The 27,142-nt window shown below is 39.8% G+C and overlaps 2 protein-coding genes across 7 annotated transcripts in view; one reads left to right on the top strand and one right to left on the bottom strand.

Annotated features, from left to right (window-relative positions):
- Positions 1–6,318, bottom strand: part of esf1 (ESF1, nucleolar pre-rRNA processing protein, homolog (S. cerevisiae)) — a 66,854-nt gene extending 60,536 nt beyond the window's left edge. Inside the window, exons 1-4 of the mRNA XM_072265468.1 lie at positions 6,266–6,318; positions 4,796–5,484; positions 2,841–3,139; positions 2,403–2,516 (exon numbers count right to left, since the gene is read on the bottom strand). Coding sequence (XP_072121569.1) covers positions 2,403–2,516; positions 2,841–3,139; positions 4,796–5,450 — 1,068 coding nt within the window. The 5' untranslated portion in view covers positions 5,451–5,484; positions 6,266–6,318. The remainder of the gene's footprint in view (positions 1–2,402; positions 2,517–2,840; positions 3,140–4,795; positions 5,485–6,265) is intronic.
- Positions 6,319–6,573: 255 nt separating this feature from the next.
- Positions 6,574–26,431, top strand: ndufaf5 (NADH:ubiquinone oxidoreductase complex assembly factor 5). Of its 6 annotated transcripts, XM_072265469.1 has the most exons (11): positions 6,574–6,834; positions 12,013–12,053; positions 12,196–12,259; positions 13,040–13,087; positions 13,736–13,839; positions 14,036–14,075; positions 19,427–19,624; positions 20,501–20,561; positions 20,897–20,980; positions 22,156–22,238; positions 25,385–26,420. In XM_072265469.1, the coding sequence occupies exons 1-11, from the start codon at positions 6,619–6,621 to the stop codon at positions 25,472–25,474; spliced, it is 1,029 nt and encodes a 342-aa protein (XP_072121570.1). In that variant the 5' UTR covers positions 6,574–6,618; the 3' UTR covers positions 25,475–26,420. The 6 variants fall into 6 exon arrangements, with proteins under 6 accessions (XP_072121570.1, XP_072121571.1, XP_072121574.1 ...); XM_072265470.1 differs by lacking the exons at positions 22,156–22,238; positions 25,385–26,420 and having other exon boundaries at positions 20,875–20,975; XM_072265471.1 differs by lacking the exons at positions 6,574–6,834; positions 12,013–12,053 and having other exon boundaries at positions 12,229–12,259; positions 13,723–13,839; positions 25,385–26,431.
- Positions 26,432–27,142: the final 711 nt, after the last annotated feature.

Below are 27,142 nucleotides of genomic sequence, written 5' to 3'. Positions count from 1 at the left end.
TGAACCTGGTGGTTCCGTTCCCTGAGGCTCCTGTGCCTTCTTCCTGATGGCAGCAGCAAGAAAAGAATATGGCCTGGGTGTGGTGGTCTTTGATCGTTGATGCTGCTTTCCTGCAACAGTGTTGTGTATAGAAATGCTCAATGGTGGGGCGGGCTTTACAGGATGGGCTGGGCCACATGCACTACGTTTGGTAGGATTTTCTGTTCAAGGGCATTGGTGTTTCCATACGCAACTGGTCAATATACCTTCCACCATACATACAAATTAAAGTTTGTCAAAGTTTAAGACGTTATGCTGAATTTTCGCAGACTTCTCAGGAAGAAGCAGTCCTGCAGTATTCTCTTCATAATTAGACTGTATGTGTTGGGCCCAGGGCAGATCCTCTGAAATTATAACACGGAGGAATTTTAAGTTGCTGACTCTCCACCTCTGATCCCCGATGAGGACTGGCTTATAGACCTCCTGAAGTCAATAATCAGCTCCTAGGTTTGCTGACATTGAGTGAGAGGCTGCTGTTGTGGGACCACTCAGCCAGAATATCAATCTCCCTCCTATATGCTGATTTGTCACCACCTTTGATTCGGCCAATGACAGAAGTATTGTCTTAAGGCTTGGAGCTGTGCTTAGCCTCACAGTAATAAGTATAAAGCAAGTCGAGTAGAGACTGAGGACACAGCTTTGTGGTGCATCTGTGCTGATGAAATTGTTGCTGCCAATCTGATCTGACTGGAGTCTGCAAGTGAGGAAATTCAGGATCCAATTGCACATGGAGGTATTGATGCCAAGATCTTGAAGCTTATTAATTAGTTTTGAGGGATGATAGCATTGAATGGGGAGCTGTAGGCGATAAACAGCAACCTGATGTCTGTGTGTTTGCTGTCCAGATGTTCCAGAGTTGAGTGATAACCCAAAGAAATGGAATCTGCTGTGGACTTGTTGTGCTGGTAGGCAAATTGGAGTGGATCCAAGTCGCTTTCTAGGCAGGAGTTGATTTGTTTCATCACCAACCTCTCAAAACACTTCATCACAGTGGATGTGAATGCTACTTGATGATAGTCACTGAAGGTTACCATGCTCTTTTTAGGTACTGGTATAACTGAAGCCTACCCCTTCCATCATCTATTTAATGCCCTCTGTATTTTCCTGAAAACTTTCTCAGTAGTGTAAGTAACCTGCAAGTAGCAGACAATGGCACCGTAATTCCTTTAAGTGCTTTATGCACGTCATCATGTACTTGGATCATTAACAGCTAATTTTAAAGGGTTGGTGTCAAAACAGTATTGCAGTTGAACTGACATTTGCATTTTTCAAATTAAGTACCTTTATTAATTGTGCAAGATACAATTGCTAGAGATCAGGAGTCACATGAAGAAATGTGTCCTTCAGTGATTTGCATCACCTGTATGTCTGCAAAATCCCAATGATTTTAAGCCTTATTTCACATTAATAGTGCAAAATGTAATTTTAAAAAACTATTTTTATGAGTGTTGCATGCCCCCCCAAAGGCATTTCTCAGTCTGCAAAAAAAAAAAAAAATCAGTTGGTCAAACACATGAAGAACTGATTCTGGGAATACACAGGTCACTGGAGTGACAAATAGTTTGCCAAATACAAAACTATGAATTGTAAATTATCAGTGAGGTAGGCATCCAACCTTGTCACTACCTTCTCAAAAGGATGTCAAGGTCTAAGGCAGTGCAGCTACACAGAAAGAACCTAGAGCAACTCTCCTTGTTAGGGAAAGGATAACGAAAAATTTATTGAAGTTTCAAAATTATTGTTTTATCAAAATTAGGGACAAATGTTTCTATTGAAACAATGAGATATCATAGAATTAAGAAAAGGCATAAGAAAAGGAATGGATGTAAAAAGACTTGAATTGGAAGTCATTATAATGAAGAATACATCAAAACTGTGACAGAAGCCGATTCATAGTTAATTTACAAAAGGGAATGGAAAAGAGGGAAAGAGGAGTGGGTATAACTGGAAAGCTCTTTCCAACAGCCAACAGAGATGTGATGAGCTTAATGGTACTCTTTTGCTCAAATTGAAATTAAGTTAACACATTAATATTGTATTCATAATTTTGATCAGCGAATGGATATTTGCTTATACTGAACTCTAAAATGATGAGAAACCATTTCCCTTTTTGTTTTACTTATACTGCTGCAGAAATAATAGCGAAGAAAGGCAAGATCAACACAGGAATTAGAACCTAAGGCAAACCTTAACTTTGCCATTCCTCAGGGCAGCCAGCTAGAGTTCAAAAGTGGAAACATTTTGCTCTTCACTCATGAGCAACAGCAATGCATCTATTATCAGTTACTCTACATCTCAATTTGGAGTGAGAAAGAAAACGTAACCATGAAAAAAAAAACTTTGAAGCATTTAAACCAACTCACCTTCACAGATAACACAGCACCACCTTTGGGGATAAATGAATTGAATAACACCATCAGATCATTTGCCTTTATTTTATCCCAGTCCATATTGCAAACTGCAAATCGCCGAGTGATCTATCAAGAAAATATAGGAATTCTAATTCTAAACAATTCAAAATGCAGATTTTTAAAGAATATTTGCAAGACATTTAATTAATTGACAAAATCATAAGTAGTAGGATATAAAAATTACATTGATGTTGAAAAGACTCAGAAGGAACCAGTTCCCTCAGAAAAAATGTCCAGAATTCAAGGGTAGAAAGATTAAGCATTTGCAAGATTTGTAAGGAAAGATGAAGACAAACGTTTTTTTCTGAAGAGAGAAAGGTAGTTGTCTGGGTTGAAGAGGGATATAGGCATAATGGGCTCAAAGGTCTCAGCAGTTTTTATGATTTTTACCGTATTTTCACGTGGAGCTTCCTTATCTAGCTCTCCCCAGTCGTGCTCGATTTCTGGCTCATTTACCAATGGATCATCAAAATAGTCATCTTCCTCAGAGCTTGTTTCAATATTTCCTTTTCCTCTGGCCAAGTCAGGACCACTGTCACTGTCAGTATCCTCGTCTGACAATTCCTCTTCATCTTCACTGCCTGCTGTGATTTCACTTCCCTTCTCTGAACTTTGGCCACTTGACCATGAAAATTCACTTCCACTCCATTGACCTTCATCATCAATGTCATCTTCATAGGTATCACTTTCTGAAATACAGAAAATATATCAGAAGTCTAATCCAAAACAAAAACACAGAACTACTACTGTGAACTTCTGGTGGACATTCTGTGTGAAAACAACAATAGTAATAATGGGGAATTTGGATCTAGTCAATTAGACAAGGGAGTTGAGAAACTGAATTAATGTTACATATTTATGCCCTTTAGCAGAACTTTGCCCAAAGCTATCAAATGTTAGCAGTGATTCTTAATGTTGACTCTGAAGTATAGCATCACATTCCTTCTACACCGTTCATTTCAGATTTCCATACATTGTAAAATTTCAACTTTAATTTGTAGCGGTATCTATCCTTCACGAGAGAAAATCTGCCAGTTTTACCTAGTGTGTGTAATCCCAGTTCCATCAATATGATTGATTCCTAAATGCCATTTGAAAAAGCCTAGCACATCACTCAGTTCAAGGGTAATTAAGGATCAGCAAGAAAGCCATGTTAGCAAAGTGCAGTTCCTAATAAACAAACAAACGAGGAGAAGCAACCCTCCTCAGAGCTACCCATCAAAATATGTCAAATCGATTTTTGCTGCTCAGACAGTAAACAATCTTAAAGCAAACACGGATATAAAAAATACTGAGAAGGATCGTTTGGATGGAAAATGAGAAACTTTTCTCCATAACAGAGATGTCTAAGACTGGGGGGCATAGGATTAAGCCAAGCCTAGGCAAAAGGAGGCTAGAGGTGATCAAATGAAAACTTTTTTTCATCTTGAGGTGGTTGCAATCTAGAAATCACTGTCTGTGAAAGTGGTAAAGGCTGATACCTTGATGAGTACTTGAACTGCCAAGGTATGGAAGGTGACAAAGTACTGGTATACTGAATTAGAGAAAGGTTCGTGATGGGCAGCATGGACATGGGAAACTGAAGAGCCTGTTTTTGTACTGTATGACTCTGAATCAGACTTCCAGTATCAGCAGTTCTGATTTTCAAATCACTACTCAAACTGTTCAACAATATCCTGATCAATAACAGGCAGTAGCGTGGCCGCAGTGCTCCATGCCTGTTACCATCCTGACCTCTGGTGATCTGTGTGAGATTTACATGTTAACATGATACCCATATGATCTTCCTTAGGTCCTCCCAGTTTATTCCCACATCACAAAGTTGATTAATTATCCAGTACAAATTACCTTTATAGTAGGAAGGAGAATTAGAATAGGATGTAGAATAGGTTGCAAGGAAATAACTCGGGGAAGGAATTAATGTGATTGAGTCAAGAGTTAAGCATTCAAATAAACCAAATGGCCTCTTTCTAAGAAAACAGGAAATAGTTTAGGCTCTTGTGCACACTTAATTTATTAGACCTACTTTGTACCAGAAATTGGAATAATTGATAAGACAACAATCCATGAGAGTGTCAATCTCAAAAAGAATACAGGGACCCCTCTGCATTCTAGAAAATGGCTGTATGGCTGTTTTCCATCAGCAATGTAACTGTCAAGAAATGTGAGATGAAAAAATGTTTAGTAATTTTCTTCCCATATACATTATGAGAGAGTAAATTTGATTCTGTATCTCAAAGTTTTTGAGTAATCATTTGCAAATTCTGTCAGATGAATTTCCAGAATCTGATTAGCCTGTAAAACACGGGTCGCCCTGTAGATGCAAACAAAGGTAAACCACATACCTAATTTAGTGTCATCCTCTGAAACACATTTTTTAACTAAACTCTTCTTTGGTTTTATTCCTTCTTGATTTCTAGTGATATTTTTCTTTAGCAGTTTAAAGCTGGAAATGAATTCATTTTTGGGTTGCTCCATTTCTTCACTACCTTCAGAACCACCATCTTTCAATTCTGTCTCTTCACTTGCTATTGTTTTAAGCCTTTCCTTATTAAAATTTATCTTGACGTTATCATTGGGCATCTCAGTTTCTGGCTTTTTAACTTTTTTTGATTTTGTCCCTTTGAGTGAATTTGTTTTTTCCTTTTTGTTGACCATTGTGCTGCCTTCCAGATTTTTACCGAAACCACATTTCCTTTTTTTCATCTTTTTCTCCACCTCTTTCCTTTTGTTCTCTGTGCATTCATCATCGACCAAGTCAGAATCATCTGAGTCCAAATCATAAAAACGCTTCAGATCCTCTGTTGTGCTGTGGTGGATTGGTCTTCCCCGCTTATCCACAGTGTAATTCAGTTTAAATTTCTTCTCGTGAAACATTCCTTGAAATCGCTTATCAATCTTGACTTTACGCTCTTTCTCAGGCATCTCCCAGAATCTGGGGTCCTTCATCACCCGCCTGAAGCGCTCATCGTTCATTACTTCCTCTGCCCTTGACGCCATTGCTGCTCAACCTTTTATCCAAACCGACAGAAAGCTGCAAAAGCAAAACAAAAATACATTTTTAAGAATATACAGAGTGAAATGAAACTTTATGAACTACTGTAGGTGAACAGATTTTGCTTCATCTAAGCAAAACCTTCCACATTTCTCCAGCTTAGGACAAGCTTCAATAAATCTCAAAGCTGTTGTTAATTCCGCATTCCTTTTGGGAGCCCGGTGCTGCTCTCTTACCTATCTCTTTAACTCTGCTTTTATTTCAGAATCAGATGTACCATCACTTGGATGACTGAAAATAACTTGTCTTACATATCTGTATTAAAATTTGTCTCTCAATAATTATTCGTGTGTACCAGGAATAAATTCCTACGAACCGCCTTGAAACGTCTTACAATGTGATTTTTTAAAAAAATCTGTATAACTCCACGCATCATCGTGACATTAGGCAGTTTGAAGAGACCCGGCAGAGTGGTAGGGACGGAGCGGGCGTATCGGAATATCAACAGGAGACATAAACGATTGCAGAAGCTGGAATACGGAGCAAAAAAAAAGCACCGAACAGCCATCGGAATTCAGTGAGTCGGCAGCGTCGGTACAATGAAGTGGACGGTCAACATTTCGGATCAATCCCCTTCCGAAAAGACGACTGACCACTTAACCCTGCAGATAATGCTCGACCAGCTCAGTTCCCCCAGGAACTTTTTTCTTATTGATCAACTGACCGGGGGGGGGGGTAAGGAGACGAACAGTCACGGCCACCCGAGGGTGAAATGCTATGATCCCGGTAGCCGGTAGAGGAACGACCGATTTGAACTCACCAGAAATTAGCACCGTCCTCGTGCCACTCGCTTCACCTCCGCTCTCTGACCCTTCACCTTGCGGAGCTTCTGACTGTCACCGAATGGGGGAGGATGCAGAGCAGCTTCGGTGCTCAGCCTTCAACAGGAAAATGCACGCAGTGCGCCGTAAATTATGAACGACACGAATAAAATGGACCAAATTTAACCGTGTTCAATTAACGACCCGGGTTGGATGCTTACTCCCGAACACACTTTAATCAGAAGGGGCATATTCCCCGTGTTATGTGTGGTAGAGTCGGAGGCGCCCGGGAGGGGGTTGGGAGAGCGCATGCGCGGGAGCGACGCTCCGCTGATGCCGGAGTTGTGAAGGGATGAGAGGGGGATCGCGGGTGGCTTATGCCGCTCTCCGGTTGCTGGGCAGTCACCAACGGCTTGAGGCCTCGCTGCCCTGGATGAGCTGCCGGCGGAATGTGGCCTCGAGAACAGGGAGCTCGATGAACGTGTTCGACCGACGAATGAAGCGGCGACAGAAGGATTGGGCAGTATCAATGGACGAGAACAGGCAGTGTGATTACCTGAGAGAAGAGGTGAGGGGCTGCGCCCACTCCTTTCTATCCAATGGTCGTTAGGTTGTAATTGTTTTATAATAAGTCCAAAAGGTGTTTTCAAATAAAAGAATCACACACTTTGTCAGCAGGTCAAGTGGTGCCTTTGGAGGGAGAAAATAGAGATTTGAAGGTCAATGACGCCTTGTCTTTTAGGGTGCTTCCTGTGCCCTGTGTTACCACTCTGTGAGGATTTTGGGCTTCTAAGTTGTTTCATTTTTTCATTATATTATTGATTAGTCTATGCGCTATTTCTATGTCTAAACCACAGCTTAAAGTCACCCAATCTGTGTTTGCTATCCTTGACACCAACATTATATTGTGGATGCAAAGGATATGAATTAAAATTAGGCAAATCTGATAGTATCAATACTGGGTGGACATAAGGAGTTGCAATGGAGAGAACGTAGATGAAGGTGAGAAAAAAAGTTTGGATTGGCAATCTTTCACCAGAACTAAAAGCCATTATGAAGATTTTCTAATGTTAACTCTGTTCAACTTCACAATGCTGCATGGTTCTGGAGTTCACCGTATTTATTTTGGAACTCCAGCTTCTGCAGTACTTGTATTTCTGTTAAATCTTTCATTGATATTTTATTCTCTTCTGCCGCACCCCCTTCCCCTTTGACAAAATCTCAAGTCCTATTCCTCCAAACTAAATGGCCTTCTCTCTCCTGTTTTGCATCATTCACCTTATTTTTGTATTCCTGACTTGGGTTACAAGAATTTATGCCTCTTAATTTCGGATATTTTGTGAGTGGGTCAGTGTTAGAGGGAGGAGTTCAGGCTTTGGCGAGGAGAGGTGAAGGCTATAGGTAGATTTAAATTTAATTTTTTTATTTATTGCACGGTTAGGATGTTAGGCAGGATAGTGGAATACTCCTCTGAAATGTGGGAGGACAGGGGGACCTCCAGTGTCCCTGATCACTACAGCTGCAAGGTATGCATCCAACTGTAGCCTCTTACACACTGTATTGATTAATTTATTGAGATACAGTGTGGAATAGGCCCTTCCGGCCCTTGGAACCACGCCACACAGCAATCTGCCGATTTAATCCTAGCCTATTCACAGGGCAATTAACCTACCAACTGGTATATCTTGGGACTGTGGGAGGAAACTGGAGCACCTGGAGGAAACCCATGTAGTCAGAGGGAAAACGTCAATGGCAGAAATTGAACCCAGGCTACTGCCACTGTAAAGCATTATGCTAACTACTCAGGAATTGGAGCGGAAGCTGGATGAACTCAGGATCAAATGCCGTACATTCTATTTACCTAGGGTGTTCTCATCTGTGATCCTGATTGCAGTTTACATGCCGCCAGTGGCTGACTATAATTAAGTGCTTGAGGTACTGCATGATGCCGTCTGCAAACAAGAAACAGTCCATCTCGACACATTTCAAATCATAGTCAGAGACTTAAGTCAGGCTCGTTTGAAGAAAACTGCCCAATTACCATCAGAGGTCCCAATACACTAGACCACTTAAGATGAGGAGTGCTTACCGTTCCATGCCCAGGCCACACTTTGGGAAATCTGATCACTTGGCTGTCCTTTTCCTGCTTGCATACAGGCAGGGACTAAAGAGCAAAGCTCCAGAGATTAGGACAACACAGAAGTTGTAATGGATTTTATCAAAACAGTTGTTGGTTAGTGTGTCCTCACAAAATCATTGAGGCTTCCCCATTTGGAAGCACTGGATGAACTATGAGATCCACAAACTACTGAGAGCCACATCAGAGGCAATCAAGTCTGGTGACAGGAGGTCCAGGTACAATCTCTGGAAAGCCATCTCATGGGTGAAGTAACGATTCTGGACCAAAGTTGAATCAATGAAGGATGCTCAACATCAGTGACTGAGCTTGAATATGATCGCCTCTTAGAAAGTTAAACCAGGTGACATGGGAGACAACAGAGCTCTGGTTCCAGATGAGCTCATTGCCTTTTATGCTTATATTGACCATCAAAACATGGAGGAACTGTCACAAATGCCCACATTCATTCTCTGAAGCCGAAGTGCGGGCAGCCAGGAGGGAGAACCCATGAAAAGTACCCAGCCCAGATGGAGTACTGGACAAGAACTAAAGACCTGAGACCAGTGTTGATCACCTGGCAAGTGTGTGCACTGAGATCTTTAACCTCTTGATTTGGCAGTGTGTGGTACCCACCTGATTCAAGCAGGCTCCAATTACACCTGTGCCCAAGAAGAGCATGGTGATCTACCTCAGTGACTATCATCCTGCAGCATTTGCGTCCATAATGACCAAGTGTTTTGAGAGGTTGGTGATGAAACATCAACTACTGTCTGAGAAGCGACTTAGATCAGCTCCAATTTGCCTACTAAAGCAACAGGTCCACAGCAGATACCATCTCATTGGCTCATCATTCAACCCTGGAACATCTGGACGGCAAAGTGCATACATCAGGATGCTCTATTGACTACAGTTCAGCATTAAATACCATCATCCCCTCAAAACTAATCAATAAGTTCCAAGACCTTGGCCTCGATACCTCCTTGTGCAATTGGATCCTCTATATCCTCACTTGCAGACCCAAGTCAGTTCAGATTGGCTACAACATCTCCTCCATAGGTGCAACACAAGGCTATGTGCTTAGCCCCCTGCTCTACTTGCTTTACACGAATAACTGTGTGGCTAAGTACAGCTCCGATGCCATATTCAAGTTTCTTGATGACACAATTGTCATAGGCCAAATCAAATGTTGTGGCAAATCAGCATATAGGAGGCAGATTGAAAATCTGGCTGAGTTGTGTTGTAATGTCAGCAAGACCAAGGAGCTGATTATACAGTTCAGGAGGAGGAAGCCAGAGGTCCATGAGCCAATCCTCATTGGAGAATCAGTGGTGGAGAGGGTTAGCAAATTTAAATTCCTAGGTGTAATTATTTCAAATAACCTGTCCTGGCCTGACACATAAGTGCAATTATGAAGGAAGTGTGGCAGCGCCTCTACGTCCTGAGGAGTTTGTGGAGATTCGGTATGACATTTAAAGCTTTGACAAACTTCTATGGAAGTGTAGTGGAGAATATATTGACTGGCTGTATCACAGCCTGGTATGGAAAAACCAATGCCCTTTAACAGAAAATCATACAAAAAGTAGTGGATATGGCCCAGTCCATCACCAGTAAAGCCCTCCCAACCATTGAACACATCTATATGAAAGCAGCATCTAAGATCAGTGACCCCCACCACCCAAGACATGCTCATTTCTCATTGCTGCCGTCAGGAAGAAGATATAAGAGCCTCAGGAGTCACCCCACCAGGTTCAGGAACAGTTACTACCCCTCAACCATCAGGATCTGGAACTGAAAGGGGTAACTTTACTCAACTTCACTTATCTCATCATTGAAATGTTCCCATAACCAATGAACTCGCTTTCAAGAACTCTTTATCTCATGTTCTCAATATTTATTGCTTATTTATTTTTTTTATTATTATTTCCTCTTTTTGTATTTGCACCGTTTGTGATCTTCTGTATTCTGGTTGAATGCTCCAGTAAGGCAGTCTTTCACTGATTCTGTTCTAGTTATTCTTCTATAGATTCATTGAGAATGCCTACAAGAAAATGCATCCTAGGGTCACATGCGGTGATAATAAAATTTACTTTGAACTTTCGATCATTTGAGAGACTGGGGGGCGGGGGTTGGGCTGAGATATTTACACCCAAGGTGCAGGACACGGGTAACTGGATAACCATCAAGTGGGGGAAAGGGGAAAGACAGCCAAAGCAGAGTACTGCTGTGGTTGTTCTCCTTAATAACAAATTTATTGCTTTGGATACTGTTGCAGGGAGGGTGGGATAGATGATCTTATAGAGAAAAGCCACAGTGGTCAGGCCTGTAGCACTGAGTCTGGCTCTGTGGCTCAGAAGGGAAGAGGGGAGAAAAGGCGAACTGTAGTGATGTGGATTCAATAGGTAGGGCAACTGGTAGGAGGTTCTTTTCAGGAGAATGAGTTTTCCGATGGTACGTTGCCTCCTGCATGCCAGAGTCAGGTATATTTCGGATCAAATCCACGGCATTCTCAAGTGGGAGGGTGAGCAGCCAGTGGATGTGGTTCACATCGGTATTAATGACATGGGTAGGAAAGGTGATGAGGTCCTGCAAAGTGAGTTCATGGAGTTAGGTGCTAAGTTAAGGACAGGATCTCCAGGGTTGTAATCTACCCATATCACATGCTGGCGAGGCCAGGAAAAGGAAACTAATGCAGTTTAACATATGGCTAAGGAGATGGTGCAGGAGGGAGGGCTTCAGATTTTTGGAACTTTAGATACTTGTTTTTAAAAGAAATCATCAAAAAAATTGTAAATGCAAATTTAGTTTTGGTTAAGGAAACATTTGGAATATTTAAAATACTGAAATATTTTAGATTTAATACTAATTTTAATTAAAATATTTTCTAGATTAGAAGCATTGATATTTGCACATTAATTGCTTGATCTAACTCTTTTCTATTTAGAAAATTGTCGTCCAGAGTTGCTTCCTTAATACATCATGAAAAAAATTGTACTTAACTGTAGCTGTTGTAAACTCTGTTCATTATCTTGTCAAGAAGTAGCAAGCAGTGATTTGTTTATAAGTAAACATTAATGGGCAAGAATACCATTCATGATTGCAGGACCATTTCTTGCTGAGTGTCTTTATGATATAATTTAGTTATTGTAACCAAAGAACATCTGTATCTTGTATTTATTAATAATTTCAAGTTTTCAATAAAGCTGCTGATTTCACTGTTAAATTCCGCAGACTGCTTTTTTCTAGTTTCCAGTACAGGCTGAGGTTCTCGTGCATGTATTATGTTGATCATGGTGTCAAAGTAATGCCTGTAGGTCCCTGTAATAATGTTTTGTACGTAAAACCACTCTGGGAACAGCCATAAGTTATCTGGTTGAGTCCACAGCTCAATGTTTCTGGCGGGAATAAATGATAAGACATTTTGGGGGCCAAACTGAATTCTCTTTTTCGACTTAAGTGTGCATTATCTTGGATACATACTGCTGAGAACAAGCACAATTGTAACTTAGCTTGTTCTACCATTGAATGAGATTTTGGCTAACCTGTTGTAAAACAAATCATATTTTTACATTTTTAGATATAATTATTCAGCTTTGCAAATGATCTATATCACAATTTTGCAATTTACAGGTTGGAAGCAGAGTTGTGGACAGAGTTTTGGATATTGTCAGGTAAGTTTGAGTCTGCTGTGTTACGTTTTTGTCTTTAATTGCAGACCACCTATATTTCATAATCTTTTCCCACAATGTTAAAGGAATATAGTTCAAAAATGTGTATGAAATTTTATTAAGATATGACTTCTCTTTTCTTTAGGACTTTCCCAGTTGCACTGGATATTGGATGTGGTAAAGGCTATATAGCAGGATATCTAACCAAGGTAATTGCTCAGAGGTTGGCAAAATGGTTTCAAAAAATCAGTTTTCATGCTCAGTCGAGGCTGAGTTTCATATCTAAGACTTGGTGTTTCAACTGATTGGAAAAAAAATAATATGTTAAATTGGAAATCTCAACCTGTTTGCTTTTGGGCATAAATCCACTACAAATTGACAGTTTTAATTCTCTTTGAGTATGTTTTGTATATTATGATGGAGGATATTGCAAAGCATAGTATCTGTAATACTGTAAACTTAATCTTGGATTAAAACTAAAGTCAGTGAGATATTCCTGTCTGTTTAAACACTGTACTTTTGATTTTGCATCTTGACGTATTTGTACACTGCTTACATTTCTGTTGTATTGGTGGTAATACTCCTGAAGTTAGGAGATGAAGTGGAAAAGCTTGCAGCATCATTGAAAAGTAACAAAACAGCAATGAAGTAAAATCTAGGTAGCTTGATGTATAAAATTTAACACCTTTATTTGCTATGTGATGAAGGAAGTTGAACAAAAGCTGACAATCCTTTTACAGTAACATACATGCAGGAGGAACTCAGAACGTCAGGCTGAAACATTGACTGCATATTCATTTCTTGAGTTCCTCCAGCATTTTGTGTGTGTTGCTTTGGATTTCTTGCATCTGCAGACTTTCTTGTGTTTAATTGCTTTAAAATAGAAGCTTTTATTAAACATCTTCATTTAAAGATATTTGAATGAATATTTTGGAACATGTTTGAAAGTAGTTGGTTAATATGATTTCATCTTTTTTCTGTCGTTACAGGATACAGTTCACAAACTCTATCAAATAGATACTGCAGGGAATGTTTTGGTAAATTCACAGTGGGATTTCTTTGCAATTCGTTACCTTCATTCAAGAGTAGCCTATTAGTTATAAATGTGTATGCTTAGCCTTTGCAATTATCAGTTTATATAAAATTAAGATGTAATTAAAAAGAATTAACAAAGCTTTATGGAATAATGTGAAGCATACAGTTTTTAGCATTGCTTGCGATAGAATTGTTTAAATCTGCTTTCCTTTTGAATATGTACATCTTAAAACATAGGTACATTACCTTATAGCAAATGATTTCCCACTGATAAATGTATTGCTATACTAGTGTTTTCTATAGTGGTATAGGAATTGCATCTCCAGTTTTAGCCTGTCACACTTGTCTTTATCTGGAGACCCAAAATGGAGAGTGGTGTTTCTTCCCCACCCCTCCTCAAATGAGTAGTGAATAAAGCTGGAGAGCAAGTAAACATTTTGTCCATTGTACATCCAGTAGAAGCAATTTCAGAGCTGTATTTGTCTTGAAATAGATTGGAGCATAAAATAATAGAATAAGGTCTGGGAAGGAGAAAGCACATTGTATTTATAAATGTAGAAATGTTCCTTTTATGCACTGGTTAGGTGACAACAGTACCTCTTAAGCAGCTAAAATTTTAGAGCTTTATTGCTTTAAGTATTCCTTTACAGAAATGCCCAATTGAGACTGAAATTCCCACTTATCGTGTCATAGCAGATGAAGAGTTCCTTCCCTTTCAAGAAAATACATTTGATCTCATTCTTAGCAGCTTAAGGTATGTGAGTAAGGAACCATTTTTGATAGAAGAATTATGGCCACAAAATTATATATAAATAATGTCTCCTGAGAGTGGAATGTGATTTTATTTGAATTTTGCAAAAATAGTTTGTTTTCTGTAAGATTTAAAATTAAATTTTACCTTTAATAACTTAATGCTCTAAAATAATTAAAATATCCTCTTTCATTTTTAGCTTGCATTGGGTGAATGACCTCCCAGGAGCTTTCAAACAGGTGAGAATGCTTTTACCACAATTCCAAATGAGTAGTTTAAAAGTAAGTGGTTTATAAAGTGTGCTGCACAGTGATGCCTCAGATGCTTTATTTTATATGTGCTGAGGCACATTACCATATTTATAAACAAAGGCTGAAGGTACAGGCATATTTTCCATGTAGTTCATTTTTACAAATAATTCAATAATTTTTAGTGGGGTAGATAGGATATTCTACGGACATGAAAGGGGCACCGGAGTTGTATGTTGCCTCCCAGGTGCTAGGGTTAGGGATGTCTTGGATTGGGTTCACAGAATTCTAAAAGGGGGAAGGTAAGCAGCCAGAAGTTTTGGTGCATAATGATATAGGTGGGAAAAGGGATGAGGTCCTGAAGAGAGAATATCGGAAGCTAGGTAGGAAGTTAAAAAGCGGGACCTCAAGGGTAGCAATCTCTGGATTGCTGTCTGTGCCATGTGCTACTGATGGTAAGATTAGGTGATCTGGCGGATGAATTTGTGACTGAAGAATTGGTGCCGGGGGCAGGGTTTCAGATTTGTAAATCATTGGGATCTCTTCCGGGGAAGGTACAACCTGTACAGAAAGGACAGGTTTCATCTGAACTGGAGGGAGATCAATGTCCTTGCAGGCAGGTTTGCTTGAGCTGTTGGGGAGGGTTTAAACCAGTTTGGCTGGGGTTGGGAAACAGAGTGATTGGGCAGAGGATGGAACAATTGGTGTACAGGTAGATGTATATAAGTATATGTGTGTAGAGAATCTGTGAGGAAGGATAGGTAGAAGATATTGCAAAATTAGAGTCAATGGGATAGATTGAAGTGGGATACAAGAAGTGTCAGGAACAAAGGTGATGAACTTGGAGCATGTGTCAGTACATTTAACTACGATGTTGTGGGCATTTCAGAGTCTTGGTTGTCATAAGAGCAGGGAAGGCTGCTGGACGTTCTGGGGTTCAGATGTTTCAAAAGGGACAAGGAGGAAGGTGAAAGAGGTGGGGGAATGGCATTGCTAGTCAGGGATAGTATCACAGCTATTGATTTTGTGGATGGATTGTCTATTGAGTCAGTTTGGGTGGATATCAGAAACAGGAAGGAAGCAATCACTCTTTTGGAAGTATTCTATAGACCCCCTCTGCCAATAGCAGCAGAGACACTGAGGAACAAATCAGGAGGCAGACTTTGGAAAGGGGGAGCAAAAATAACAGGGTTGTTGTCATGGGGAACTTCAACTTCCTTAATATTGTTTGGCATCTCCCACATACAAAATGTTTGGATGGGGGAAACTCAAGAAGGAGTCCTGACTCAATATTTGGTCAGGCTGACTAGAAGAGAGGCCATACTGGATCTGGTGCTAGGTAATGAGCCAGGTCAGGTGTCAGACCTTTTGGTGGGAAATTATTTCAGACATAGTGACCATAACTCTCTGACATTTATTATAGCCTTGGAGAGGGATAGGAGCTGATGGTATGAGAAAGTATTTAATTGGGGGAGGGAGAATGATGTTATTAGGAACTGGAGAGCATAAATTGGGAATGGATGGAGTCGGAAATGTACAACAGAAATATGGTTGCTTAAGGAGCGCTTGCATGGGGCTCTGGATAAATTTTTTCCATTGAAATAGGGAAAGGATGGTTGGGTAAGGAAACATGGATGACAAGGAATGTGAACATCTGATCAAAAGGAAGAAAGAAGCTTACTTTAGGTTTTGGAAGCGAGGATCAGACAGGGCTCTAGAGACCTGCAAGGTAGCCTGGAAGGAGCTGAAGAGAGATAAAAAGGCATTGGTGAGTAGAACAGTCCACGTTCCAAGCCTTACCCAGTAATGCTCCCCAACTTTTCCTCTGGTACATTGAAGACTGCATTTGCACTGCCTCATGCACCCGTGCTGAGCTCATCAATTTCATCAACCTTGCCTCCAGCTTCCATCCTGTCCTAAAATACACTTGGTCCATTTCTGACACTTACCCTCCCTTTCTTGATTTCCCTGTCTCCATATCTGGAGACAGTCTGTCGACCGACATCTTTTGTAAATCTACCGATTACCATGGTTATCTTGAGTATACCTCTTCCCACCTGTTTTTGTTTTATAAAAAGCTATTCGCTTTTCTTGGAAGAGATGAAGGAACAGGATGTAGCTTTCCTTTCCAGGATATCAGATGATCTCATTCTTCAAAGAACAAGGTTTCCCTTCCTCCACTATTGATGATGCTGTCACCTGTATCACCTCTGATTCCCAAACTTCTGCACTTACCTATTTTCCTGTTGCTTTAATAGTGATAGAATTCCTCTTGTCCTTACCTACCACCCTGTGAGCCTCTGCATCCAATACTTCATCCTCTGCAACTTCCACCATCTCCAAGGGGATCCTACCTCCAAACATACCTTTACTTCCTTCCTCCCTCTCTCCCTCCACTTTCTTCAGGAATTGCTCCCTCCATAATTCCCTTGTCCATTCATCCCTCCCCATGAATCTCCCACATGGCACTTATCCCTGCAAGCAGTCAGACTGCTACACCTGTCCATTCACCTTCTTCCTCACTTCCATTGAGGGCACCAAACAGTCTTCACCTGTGAAACTGCTAGGGTCATCTATTATGTACGGTGCCCCCCATGCAATTGGTGAGACCCATCGTAAATTAGCAACTGCTTCCTCGAACACCTCTGCTCCATCCGACAATAGAAGAACTTCCCGGTGGCCAAGCATTTTAATTCCGATTCCATTTCTGGTTTGGACACGGTGCTGCATGGCCACCTCTTGAGGCCATGCTCGGGCAGAGGAGCAACACCTGGTAGTCCGTATGGATAGCCTCCAACCTAATATGAATATTGATTCCTCCTTCTGCTTTAAAAAATATATATTTTTCTCCCCCTCCCTTGTCTTTCTATTCCCCACTCTGTCCCCTTAACTCTTCTCATCTGCCTCTCACCTCCCCCAGATCCCCTCTTCTGACCCTTCCTCTTATAGTTCACTCTGCTCTCCTATCAGACTCCTTCCTCTCCAGCCCTTTACCTTTCCCACCCACCTGGCTTCACTGATCACCTTCTAGCTATCCTCCTTCCCCTGTGCCCACATTTTTATTCTGGCATCTTTCCCCTTTCTGGGCCTGAAACGTCAACTGTATTCATTTCCATAGGTGTTGCCTGACCTTCTGAGTTCCTTCAGCATTTTGTATGTATTGCTTTGGATTTGCAGCATCTGCAGAATTTCTAGTGTACATGTAAACATTTTTCCCTCAAGACTGGTAGCTTCTTTCGTGCTTGTCAGTTTCTCTAGTTTGGTTATATCCAACTCACCTTAAGGAAATGCATGTAATAACAGAACTACCTGTGCCAGCAAGTTAGATGAAAATCATGCTGAAGAAAAGCCAAGTTATTATGACCTCTTGATAGATCTTTAGAGTTCCAAATATTTCCAGGATTTCAGATTTATGTGGTTGTGGAGGGAAGAAAGGAAAACACTGGAATTTGTAATGCAGAAATAGCTTAAACCAACCTATTAAGATAGAAGTGATTACATTTGTTCATGAAGAAATTGGATCTTAATGATGAAGAGAGATTGGGACAAAATGAAGTTAAGTTGGAAAAGCAAGCAAAACAAGTTCAATCAGAAAAGCAAACTTTTGAATATATTTACAAATTGTTCAACAAACCATTAAACATATTGGTGAGTATTTACATATACTCTTGTCACGTACCCCGTGACGGGTTAAAGAATCAGCAGAAATAGAAAACACCTTGGAGTCTGGTATTGCTATTACCTAATACTATTTATTAGTAACTACGCAATACAGTAATATAAATTCAGATATATCAAACAGGTTAGCATGGATTTTATGTATATAAGTGTGGAAATATAGAAACCAACCTTCAAACCTAGGTGTAATTGGATACAGTCTTAACGGTGATAAGTAAAGTTCAGTTCATGGTATTGAGTTGAGTAGTGATGGAGAGAGAGAGGTTTGAATCTTCAGGTGAGCTGATGCCGTCGATCTTCCCGTTGTCCTCCGAAATCCTTTAGAAGTCACCGAATGCGACCACAATCAAGGGGACCGTTCTTCTGTGGTGGAATTATCAACCCAGGCGAGAGTTGGACACACTAATAACTCCCCACCGGTCACACCTTTTCCACACTGTGAGAGTCACTGATCGATCCGCCTGACCGATCCTCCAAACACCCACCTTTCTGTGGGCACACAAAGCTCATCCAGTGTCCAAAACCACTGACCTATTTATCTCACCATGCTGAACACCAGCTGGCCATCAAGTAGCTCCTCCCTTCTCTCTCTGTAAGAACACAGAAGCTGACAGTGTCTTTGTAAAAGTGTAAACATGCTGCAGAGAAACCATAACACCCTCTCAAAGCAGTCTTTGCTTCTCTCTCTTAATAACAAGGTGCTTGTGTTGAATCCATCTCTCTCTCTCTCTCTCTCTCTCTCTCTATCTCTATCTCTATCTCTCTCTCTCGTCCATTAAAATATGACCCTAGGGGTACATAACACTCTATATTTAGAAACAATACTTGGGAATGGAGTGGTAGCAGAAACGTGAAGCTACTTTGTGATATTGAACATGCATGTGGGTCCCTGTAAGCACCTGAGGAATGGGAAGAAGAGTACAACTAGATAAAATATTCCATTGGAAATATTTTGGAAGTTCAACGACATAATATCAAAATGAGATGGGAAGTACTGGGAGTACTAATTTTCTAGATATGTGTGGTAATTATGATTGTTTTAGACCCCCGGAAGGGAATATTTTTGCATTTGTCAAGTAACGGTGTAAAAGTTGGTCTTATCTCCGGCCAAACCTCAGGAGTTCATAAGAGGTTGAAAATCTGTGCATTATAAGAGAGGAATGGACTGTCAATTCAACTGAAACTGTCAATTCTAATTTGTAATGGAAAATCATTCTCAGGAAATTTCTCAGGGAAGTCATAGTATTTGGACAAGGAAAATAAATGGGTATTCATACATGCTGATTTTTATGACATTCAGAAACAAACTAAATAAAATTATTTAAATAATCAAACTGGTTAATTGCCGCTACCTCCGTCAGTTCATGCACAAATAGTGCTTTTGGATTGGGGCTGAAAATAAATATTCTTGAAAAATTTATATTTTAAAATTAAGACTTTAAGCTATTAGCAAGATGGTCCTGAGTAAAAGGAGATTAGAGCTGCAATATTGATCATTGGTTTTAATATTTTAAACCATTTGAGATGCTTTTGCTTCTAAATATCTCAGAACTGTCACTTAAGCAAAATAGTTTTGCGATGTGCACCCACAAATAGGTTGACTGACCAGTAATTTTTGGTGTTATACTGACTGTTCTGCTAACAATAGTTATCTTCTTCTCTAGATTCATTTTTCCTTGAAACCAGATGGAGTTTTCATTGGTGCCATGATGGGAGGGGAAACTTTGTATGAACTTCGTTGTTCTCTACAACTAGCAGAACTGGAACGTGAAGGAGGATTTGCACCTCATGTATCACCATTTACTGCTGTGACAGACCTCGGGAATCTCTTGGAACAAGCAGGATTCAATATGCTAACTGTGGTAAGGCAAATAACTTTTTAAAATTATTTGTAGTTTACATTAATAAGAATAGTGGGGAGAACAAATGAAATTTGAGCCCTCTATTAATTATCATGTTAATGTTATGCCATTATACAAAGTATCAATTGACATGATTAATTCCTTGTAAAATTTACTTATTTAATGCTCATGTTCATGAAAGTTAAAGGAGTGTAACTAATTTAAGATTGTATGGAGGAATTTTGTCACCTTTTTCTTGGCCATGCCAGCCCACCTTTGTTCCTACTGTTACCTCTGCAGATCAGTCAAACACATGTTTACTATGAAATACAAAAATAAAGAAAATCAGCTGATGTTCTAATAACCAGAACAGTAGAGCACATGAACAGCCCTTTCACCCAACAGTATCTCTGCTGAATATGATGTTGAATTAAACTAATTCTCTTCTGCCTGTATATGATCTACACTCCTCTGTTCCCTGCATTAATACATCTATCTAATAGCCTCCTTTACGGCACTATTATATCTACTTCCACCATTCCTGGGCAGCTCATTCCAGATACCTGATCCACACATCACCTTTAAACTTGCCCTCTAAGTTGAAGTGCATGTTCTCCACACTTGACATTTCTTCCTTTTGGTGGGGTGGCGGGGGAAGAGGAAGATCTGGACTGTATACCCTATCCATGCCTTCCATTAACTTGCAGCTCTGTTAGGTCTCTTAGGTTCTGCTCCATAGAAAGCAACACACTTGTCCCACCTCTCCTTTATAGGTCATCCCCTCTAATCCAGGCAGCATCCTGGAAAACCCCTTCTGCATCCTTTCCAAAGTCTTCACATCTTTCCAATAAAATTTGTCAAGCGGTTTGCAGGATTCATAAGTATTTTTTTCCACAGGACATTGATGAAATCCAGGTCAACTATCCAGGAATATTTGAATTAATGGAGGACTTGCAAGGTTAGTTTTTTGTATTTGGTAGTGTACAATAGAAATACATCGTATCATGTTTAATATATTTTAAAGGATTGCATCGCATGCAATTTTATTTTGAAAAGATTGTACATTTTATTTGATATGAATTGACAGGAAAAAAATCTAGTTACGTCATGGATCATTTGTTTAGTTTTGAGAAAATGAAGTGGAATATTGTGAATTGTTTGAGTGTAGGAAAACATAAAACCCTCATATTATAGAATTGCAAAAGGAAACCTTTTAACCCAGTGATCTGAACCTAGATACATAATGTGATTTCTTTTAAATCTCCTGATAGTTTTACATCTCTAAATCTGAAGGTATGGGAGAGAGCAATTGTGCTTGGTCCAGAAAACCTATGTTGCACCGGGACACAATGCTGGCAGCTGCAGCAATCTACAAAGGTGAGTTAATAAAAAAACTGGAAATGAAGCTGATATTTGGTATGAGTTACACACATCAAAGTTGCTGGTGAATGCAGCAGGCCAGGCAGCATCTCTAGGAAGAGGTACAGTCGACGTTTCAGGCCGAGACCCTTCGTCAGGACTAACTGAAGGAAGAGTTAGTAAGAGATCTGAAAGTGGGAGGGAGAGATCCAAAATGATAGAAGACGACAGGAGGGGGAGGGATGGAGCCAAAAGCTGGACAGGTGATTGGCAAAGGGGATATGAGAGGATCATGGGACAGGAGGTCCGGGGAGAAAGACGGGGGGGGGGGGCGGGGGGGAACCCAGAGGATGGGCAAGGGGTACAGTCAGAGGGACAGAGGGAGAAAAAGGAGAGTGAGATAAAGAATGTGTGTATAAAAATAAATAACGGATGGGGTACCAGGGGGAGATGGGGCATTAGTGGATATTGATACCCTACAATTACATATGGCAAAATTTACAAATAGGAGCAAAGAAATGTCACAATATTTTATCTCCAAGATAATTTTTGAAAAAGCATTTCAATTCTGAACAGTTGCACGATGCTTTCTGGATGCCGTCTAGAGTAATTCTCCAACAAATGTTTCAGTTTTCATGTATGTGCAAACAAGTATTGAAAAAATGGAAAAACATAATATGGTAGAGATATCACGACAAGAGAAAATCTGCAGAAGCTGGAAATCTAAGCAACACACAGAAAATGAGGGAGGAACTCAGCAGGCCAGGCATCATCTATGTAAAAGAGTACAGTTGACGTTTTGGGCCAGGACCCTTCCACAGGACCCGGGGGATAAAATATGGATAGATTTAAAGGTGGGAGGAGGGAAGGGAGAAAGACAAGGTGATAGGTGAAACTGGGAGGGAGAAGGGTGAAGTAAAGTGCTGGGAAATTGGTGAAAGAGATAAGAGATATATTTATCTCTTGTGCAGATGAGTCCTAAAATTAGAGATTCCCAACTCGTCTTAATTTGCTAGTTATGTTTTAGCTTAATATTGTGTGTTGTTATTTCAGTTAGATTTCCAGATGGTTTTCTCTTAAATCAGTTTCAATCTGTTTCAAGTGACAGCAGTTGTTGATGGTTAACTAAAGTAAAACATTTAACATTTGTAGCACTTGTACCAAATTAAACTCATTTAATTGTCTCATCATAGAGATGTATGGCAATGGTGATGGGTCTGTGCCAGCAACATTTCAAATTCTTTATATGATTGGTTGGAAACCCCATGAGTCACAGGTAAGGAAGTTTCTTGCTTTTTCTAAGTGGGGGAATAAAACTTCAGTGTATGCTATAATTTGGTCCTATTGTCATATACACAGATATTGAAAATTAAATGGTTTAAGATTCTGTGGTTTTGTGTAGAAGCATGCACAGTATTGTAGAATTATATATAGGGATTGCAGCATCTTTTATATTTAAAAAAAAAATGTATCCTCTTTTCCACCATTTAAGCTCATTGAAATGTAGTTTGATATTTTGTCGTTGTTGATATATAAATCCCAGTGGCTAATTTGCATACAGGAAGCTCAAAAAATTGTAATGACACATTCACCAGGTAATGCATTTTAGTATTGTTTGATAAAGAATGACCTGGTCATGAGATAACATTCTTGACCTTCAAAGTAAGGGTTGTGGTCCTGAGAACTGTTCGTAAAAGACTTGTCTATAAGTTAAGGATGTATCGAGTTGGGGGTGATGTATTAGCATGGATAGAGGATTGCTTAACCAGTAGAAAGCAAAGAGTTGGGATACATGGGTGTTACTCTGGTTGGTAGTCAGTGGAAAGTGGGTTGCCACTGGGGTCAGTGCTGGGCCCTCAACTGTTCACGATATACATTAACGATCTGGAAGAGAGGACTGAGTGCAGTGAATTTAAGTTTGCTGATGACACTAAATTGAGTGGAAAAGCAAATAGTACAGAGGATACAGAGAGTCTGCAGAGAGATATAGATAGGTTAAGTACGTGGGTGAGAGTCTGGCAGATGGAGTACAATGTTGATAAATGCTTTGGAAGGGAAAATGGAAGATCAGATTATTATTTAAATGGTAAAGATTGCAGCGTGCTGCTGTGCAGAGGGACTTCGGTGCGCTTGTGCATGAATTGCAAAAAGTTGATTTGTAGGTGCAGCAGACTATCAAGAAGGCAAATGGAATGTTGGCCTTCATTGCTAGAGGGATCGAACTTAAGAGCAGTGAGGTTATGCTGCAACTATACAGGGTATGGTGAGGCTGCACCTGGAGTACTGCATGCAGTTCTGGTCTCCTTACTTGATGAAGGATATACTGGCTTTGGAGGTGGTGCAGAGGAGGTTCACCAGGTTGATTCCAGAAATGAGGAGGTTAGACTATGAGGAGAGATCAAGTCACCTGGGACTGTACTCGCTGAAATTCAGAAGGATGAGAGGAGATCTTATAGAAACATATAAAATTATGAAAGGGATAGATAAGTTAGAGGCAGGAAAGTTGTATCCGTTGGTAGGTGAGACTAGAACTAGGAGGCATAGCCTCAAGATTCGGGGATTAAATTTAGGATGGAGATGAGGAACTGCTTTTCCCAAAGAGTGGTAAATCTGTGGAATTCTCTGCCCAATGAAGCAGTGGAGGCTACCTCAGTAAATATATTTAAGATAAGGTTGAATAGATTTTTGCATAGTAGGGGAATTAAGGGTTATAGGGAAAAGGCAAGTAGGTGGAGATGAGTCCATGGTCAGATCGGCCATGATCTTATTGAATGGTGGAGCAGACTCGACAGGCCAGATGGCCTCCTCCTGCTATTTCTTATGTTTCTTAAGAATTTTCTGGAAGTAGGAAATAGACAATTTCCTCCATATCATAATATAAAATCTTTTTAACCTGGACAGCCCTTGTAGATTGATTTGTAAAGAACATATTGGGAAGATCAGCAAAACTGGTAAGAGCTGTTGCCAGCAAGTGAACTGTGACACATTTGAATGTAGCCCAGGTGGAGTTACTGGGGGTGCTGATGTGCTGGTCAGTGAGAAAATTGTTGTCATTTAAATAAATGTGCTCTTAGGACAGGTGGCCTGGGGTTTGTAATGTTTAACCTGATTTGAAGGTGAACTTGGAAAAGAGAGTATTTTGTTTATATGGTGACCTCTGCATTGTTTACTGGTGAAAAGATTCGAGTACTGTACCCAAGAGAGTCTGGGAAATAGATTTTTATGTCAGGTCTTCTGTAGCTTGGGGATGTCTCTGTCGAGCTGTGGTATTTTTAATGCAGGTCGAAGAGCTGGAAATCATATATATAATATTTGTTCAAAAAGATGTCACCTTTTTTTTTGCCCTAGATTTCTGGATTCAAGTCTCTGTAGTTGGACTTGTAACCATTTGATTGGGGTGACAAGTGTGATTACACAAGTCAAGAAAATAGGAGCAGAAGTAGGCCACCTGGCTCTTTAACCTTGCCCTGTCATTTGAATATGGTCATAGCTTACCAATGCTAGCCTCAAGTCTTTTGCACCATTCTCCCTTAACCTCCAATTCTTTGATCTTTCAAATTTTTATTAAACTCCACTCTAATACAACTAGTGATCTAGCCTCAATCCTGAAATCTATGGAATGATACAGAGTGGCTCAGGAAGCGACCATTCTGCTTGTGACCGTGTAGGCTTTACTGAGAGGTTCTCACCACCTTTTTCCGTAGCTTCTAATAAAATATGAATAACTACTGCATGATAGATCACAATTATTTTTCCCCATATTTAGCAACATCTTGCATTTGACCTTTTTGTACAACAGAACAACAAATTTCATGGCGTATGTCAATAATAACCTGATTCTGAACCTGCATTTTAATAGTTTTATTTGAATTGTTAACTTGTACGTTATCCTTTTGATTTGCTCCTTGCATTGTATAAATCAGTCTTGATTTCATATAAGCAATAGTTTTATGTTGCTGTGCCTAAAACCAATGAATGGAAATTGACCAGTTAAGCCCAAGTTGATATTTACTTAGTAATGGGATAGGTCATGTGAGTTTAGTCATTCTTATTTAATGTTACAATTCATTGGAACTGAGATAGCCCTGTTTGTATTTGTTGTACAATATAATTACATCTTTCTAGGTTAATTGGGTTCTACACAAAATAGACCCCTTAATGTGGAGATGGGGAAACTTGAATTATGCAATGATTATAACAAGTTAAGATTTTGTTTGAAAGCCTTTTCAAAATAGAATGTAGATAAGAACAATCATTTGGGTATCTTTTAGAATTTGAAATTGTAGCTAATTACTACTTTTCACATTTCAAAAGTGTATTTTCTTGATAAGTTGTATACATTTTCAGTATAGCTGGATTACTGTATTGTGCATTATTGTACTACATATTGTGTACTAAATTCATCACATTTTTTTTTTCCAGGCTAAGCCAGCAAGGAGAGGTTCAGCTACATTATCAATGGGTGATATAGGAAAACTGTCTGAAATAATGAAAAAGGATAAAAAGTTTTAAAATTGTGGTAGAAATAATATGGATCATTTCAGAAAATCTGCCAGTCAGGCGCTGATAATATGGCACACTTAATTTTACTATTGGATATTAATTGTATAAGTGTAAACAGTAAAATTGTCATTTTCAAATTGGACTCCAAGTTTTATTTTCTTAGTATGTCAAGCTGTGTTTTCTTCACATGATGAAAGGATAATGATTTGTCCTTGTGCATTGCATATGTTTTCAGGCTAGGCTTCCCTGATGTATACAAGTACAACATGGACTGATGTGCATTAAGATTTTTCGGTCATCTTTCCCTGATGGGGCACTCAGATGAGATGTACACAAATATACTGACATAGAGAAATAATGAAATCTGCCAAAGTGCTAACCAGTTCAATAGACAGAGCAACCGGTATCCAGGTCGTGTCTGATCTAAGATGCACATCCAACTTATCAGGAGAAAATAGGCCAGTCAACTTAAAATAGTCCCTGTTGGTGTTCTGCTGCCAGCAAACCTCCTACTCCTCTTTATCTGGAGATCAAATCAGTAATGATGCTCTGGAGCCCCCACTCACTACAGGATTATAGAAGGAAGAATCCAGAAGTCCATGAGCCAGTCCTCATTAGGGGAGTGGAGGTGGAATGGGACAGTAATCTTAAAGTCCTTGGTGGTGTCATTGTAGAGGATTTGTCCTGGGACCAGCAACATGATCACTCAATATTAAACTGATTCCACAACCTATGTACTTCCTTTCAGGGACTCCGAAACTCATGTTACAAGTATTATTTATTTGTATTTTGTGTATTTGCAGTTTGTAATCTTGCAAGTTGTCTGTCAGTCTTTGTGTGTGGTTTTTCATTGATAGTTGTATTTTGTACGATGAATGCTTGCAAGAAAATGAATCATAGGGCAGTACACATAGACAATAAATTTACTTTGAACTTTGAACCCATTTTCCTATCCCTGCCAATAACATTCTCTTCATCCATTCCCTGGTTACCTTTTGCTAATTGACATGCAAAAATTTATGAAAGGGGTAAGACGGGAACATGCATTTAGCACACAGATGAGAAGGAATTTCTTCAGGGCATGAAGGGATAGGGGGAGAAGGCAGGAGCTTGGGCCCAAGAAGAAAATTGGATGAAATGGTGGAGCAGATGTGATGGGCCAAATGGCCTAATTCTACTCTAAGATCTTACAGTCTATAGCCAGAGCGTGGTCAATCTGTGGAATTCATTGCCATGAATGGCTGTGCAGGCCAAATCATTGAGTATATTTGAAGCAGAGGTTGCTAGGTTCTTGGTTAGTCAGGGTGTCAAAGGTTACAGGGAGAATGCAGGAGAATGATGTTTAGAGGGATGATGAATCAGTCATGATGGAATAGTAGAGCATACCTGATGGGCTGAGTGGCCTAATTCAGTTTCTATGTCTATGTAATTAAGGAGCAAGTATTTAAAATATTGAATGGGTTAAACACAACATAATAGAAAGCATCAAGAGGCTAGCTGCATCTTTAAAAAAGTGGAAAAGCTGCCAAACTGAAAATAATGACCCAGGTTGTTAAAGAAGAAGAAAATTGTGGATCATGAAACTTCAATGCCATTTCCTCCTCTCTTCCCATGAACCTGCATAACCACTTGCTAAAATAGTAGTCTGACTGGACTGATAGGTTTATTAGCCAATAA

The sequence above is a fragment of the Mobula birostris genome, chromosome 8, assembly GCF_030028105.1.
Source record: "Mobula birostris isolate sMobBir1 chromosome 8, sMobBir1.hap1, whole genome shotgun sequence".
Lineage (NCBI taxonomy): Eukaryota > Metazoa > Chordata > Chondrichthyes > Myliobatiformes > Myliobatidae > Mobula > Mobula birostris.
Note: the sequence above shows the minus strand (reverse complement) of the source record. Positions and strands in the feature narration are given on the sequence as shown.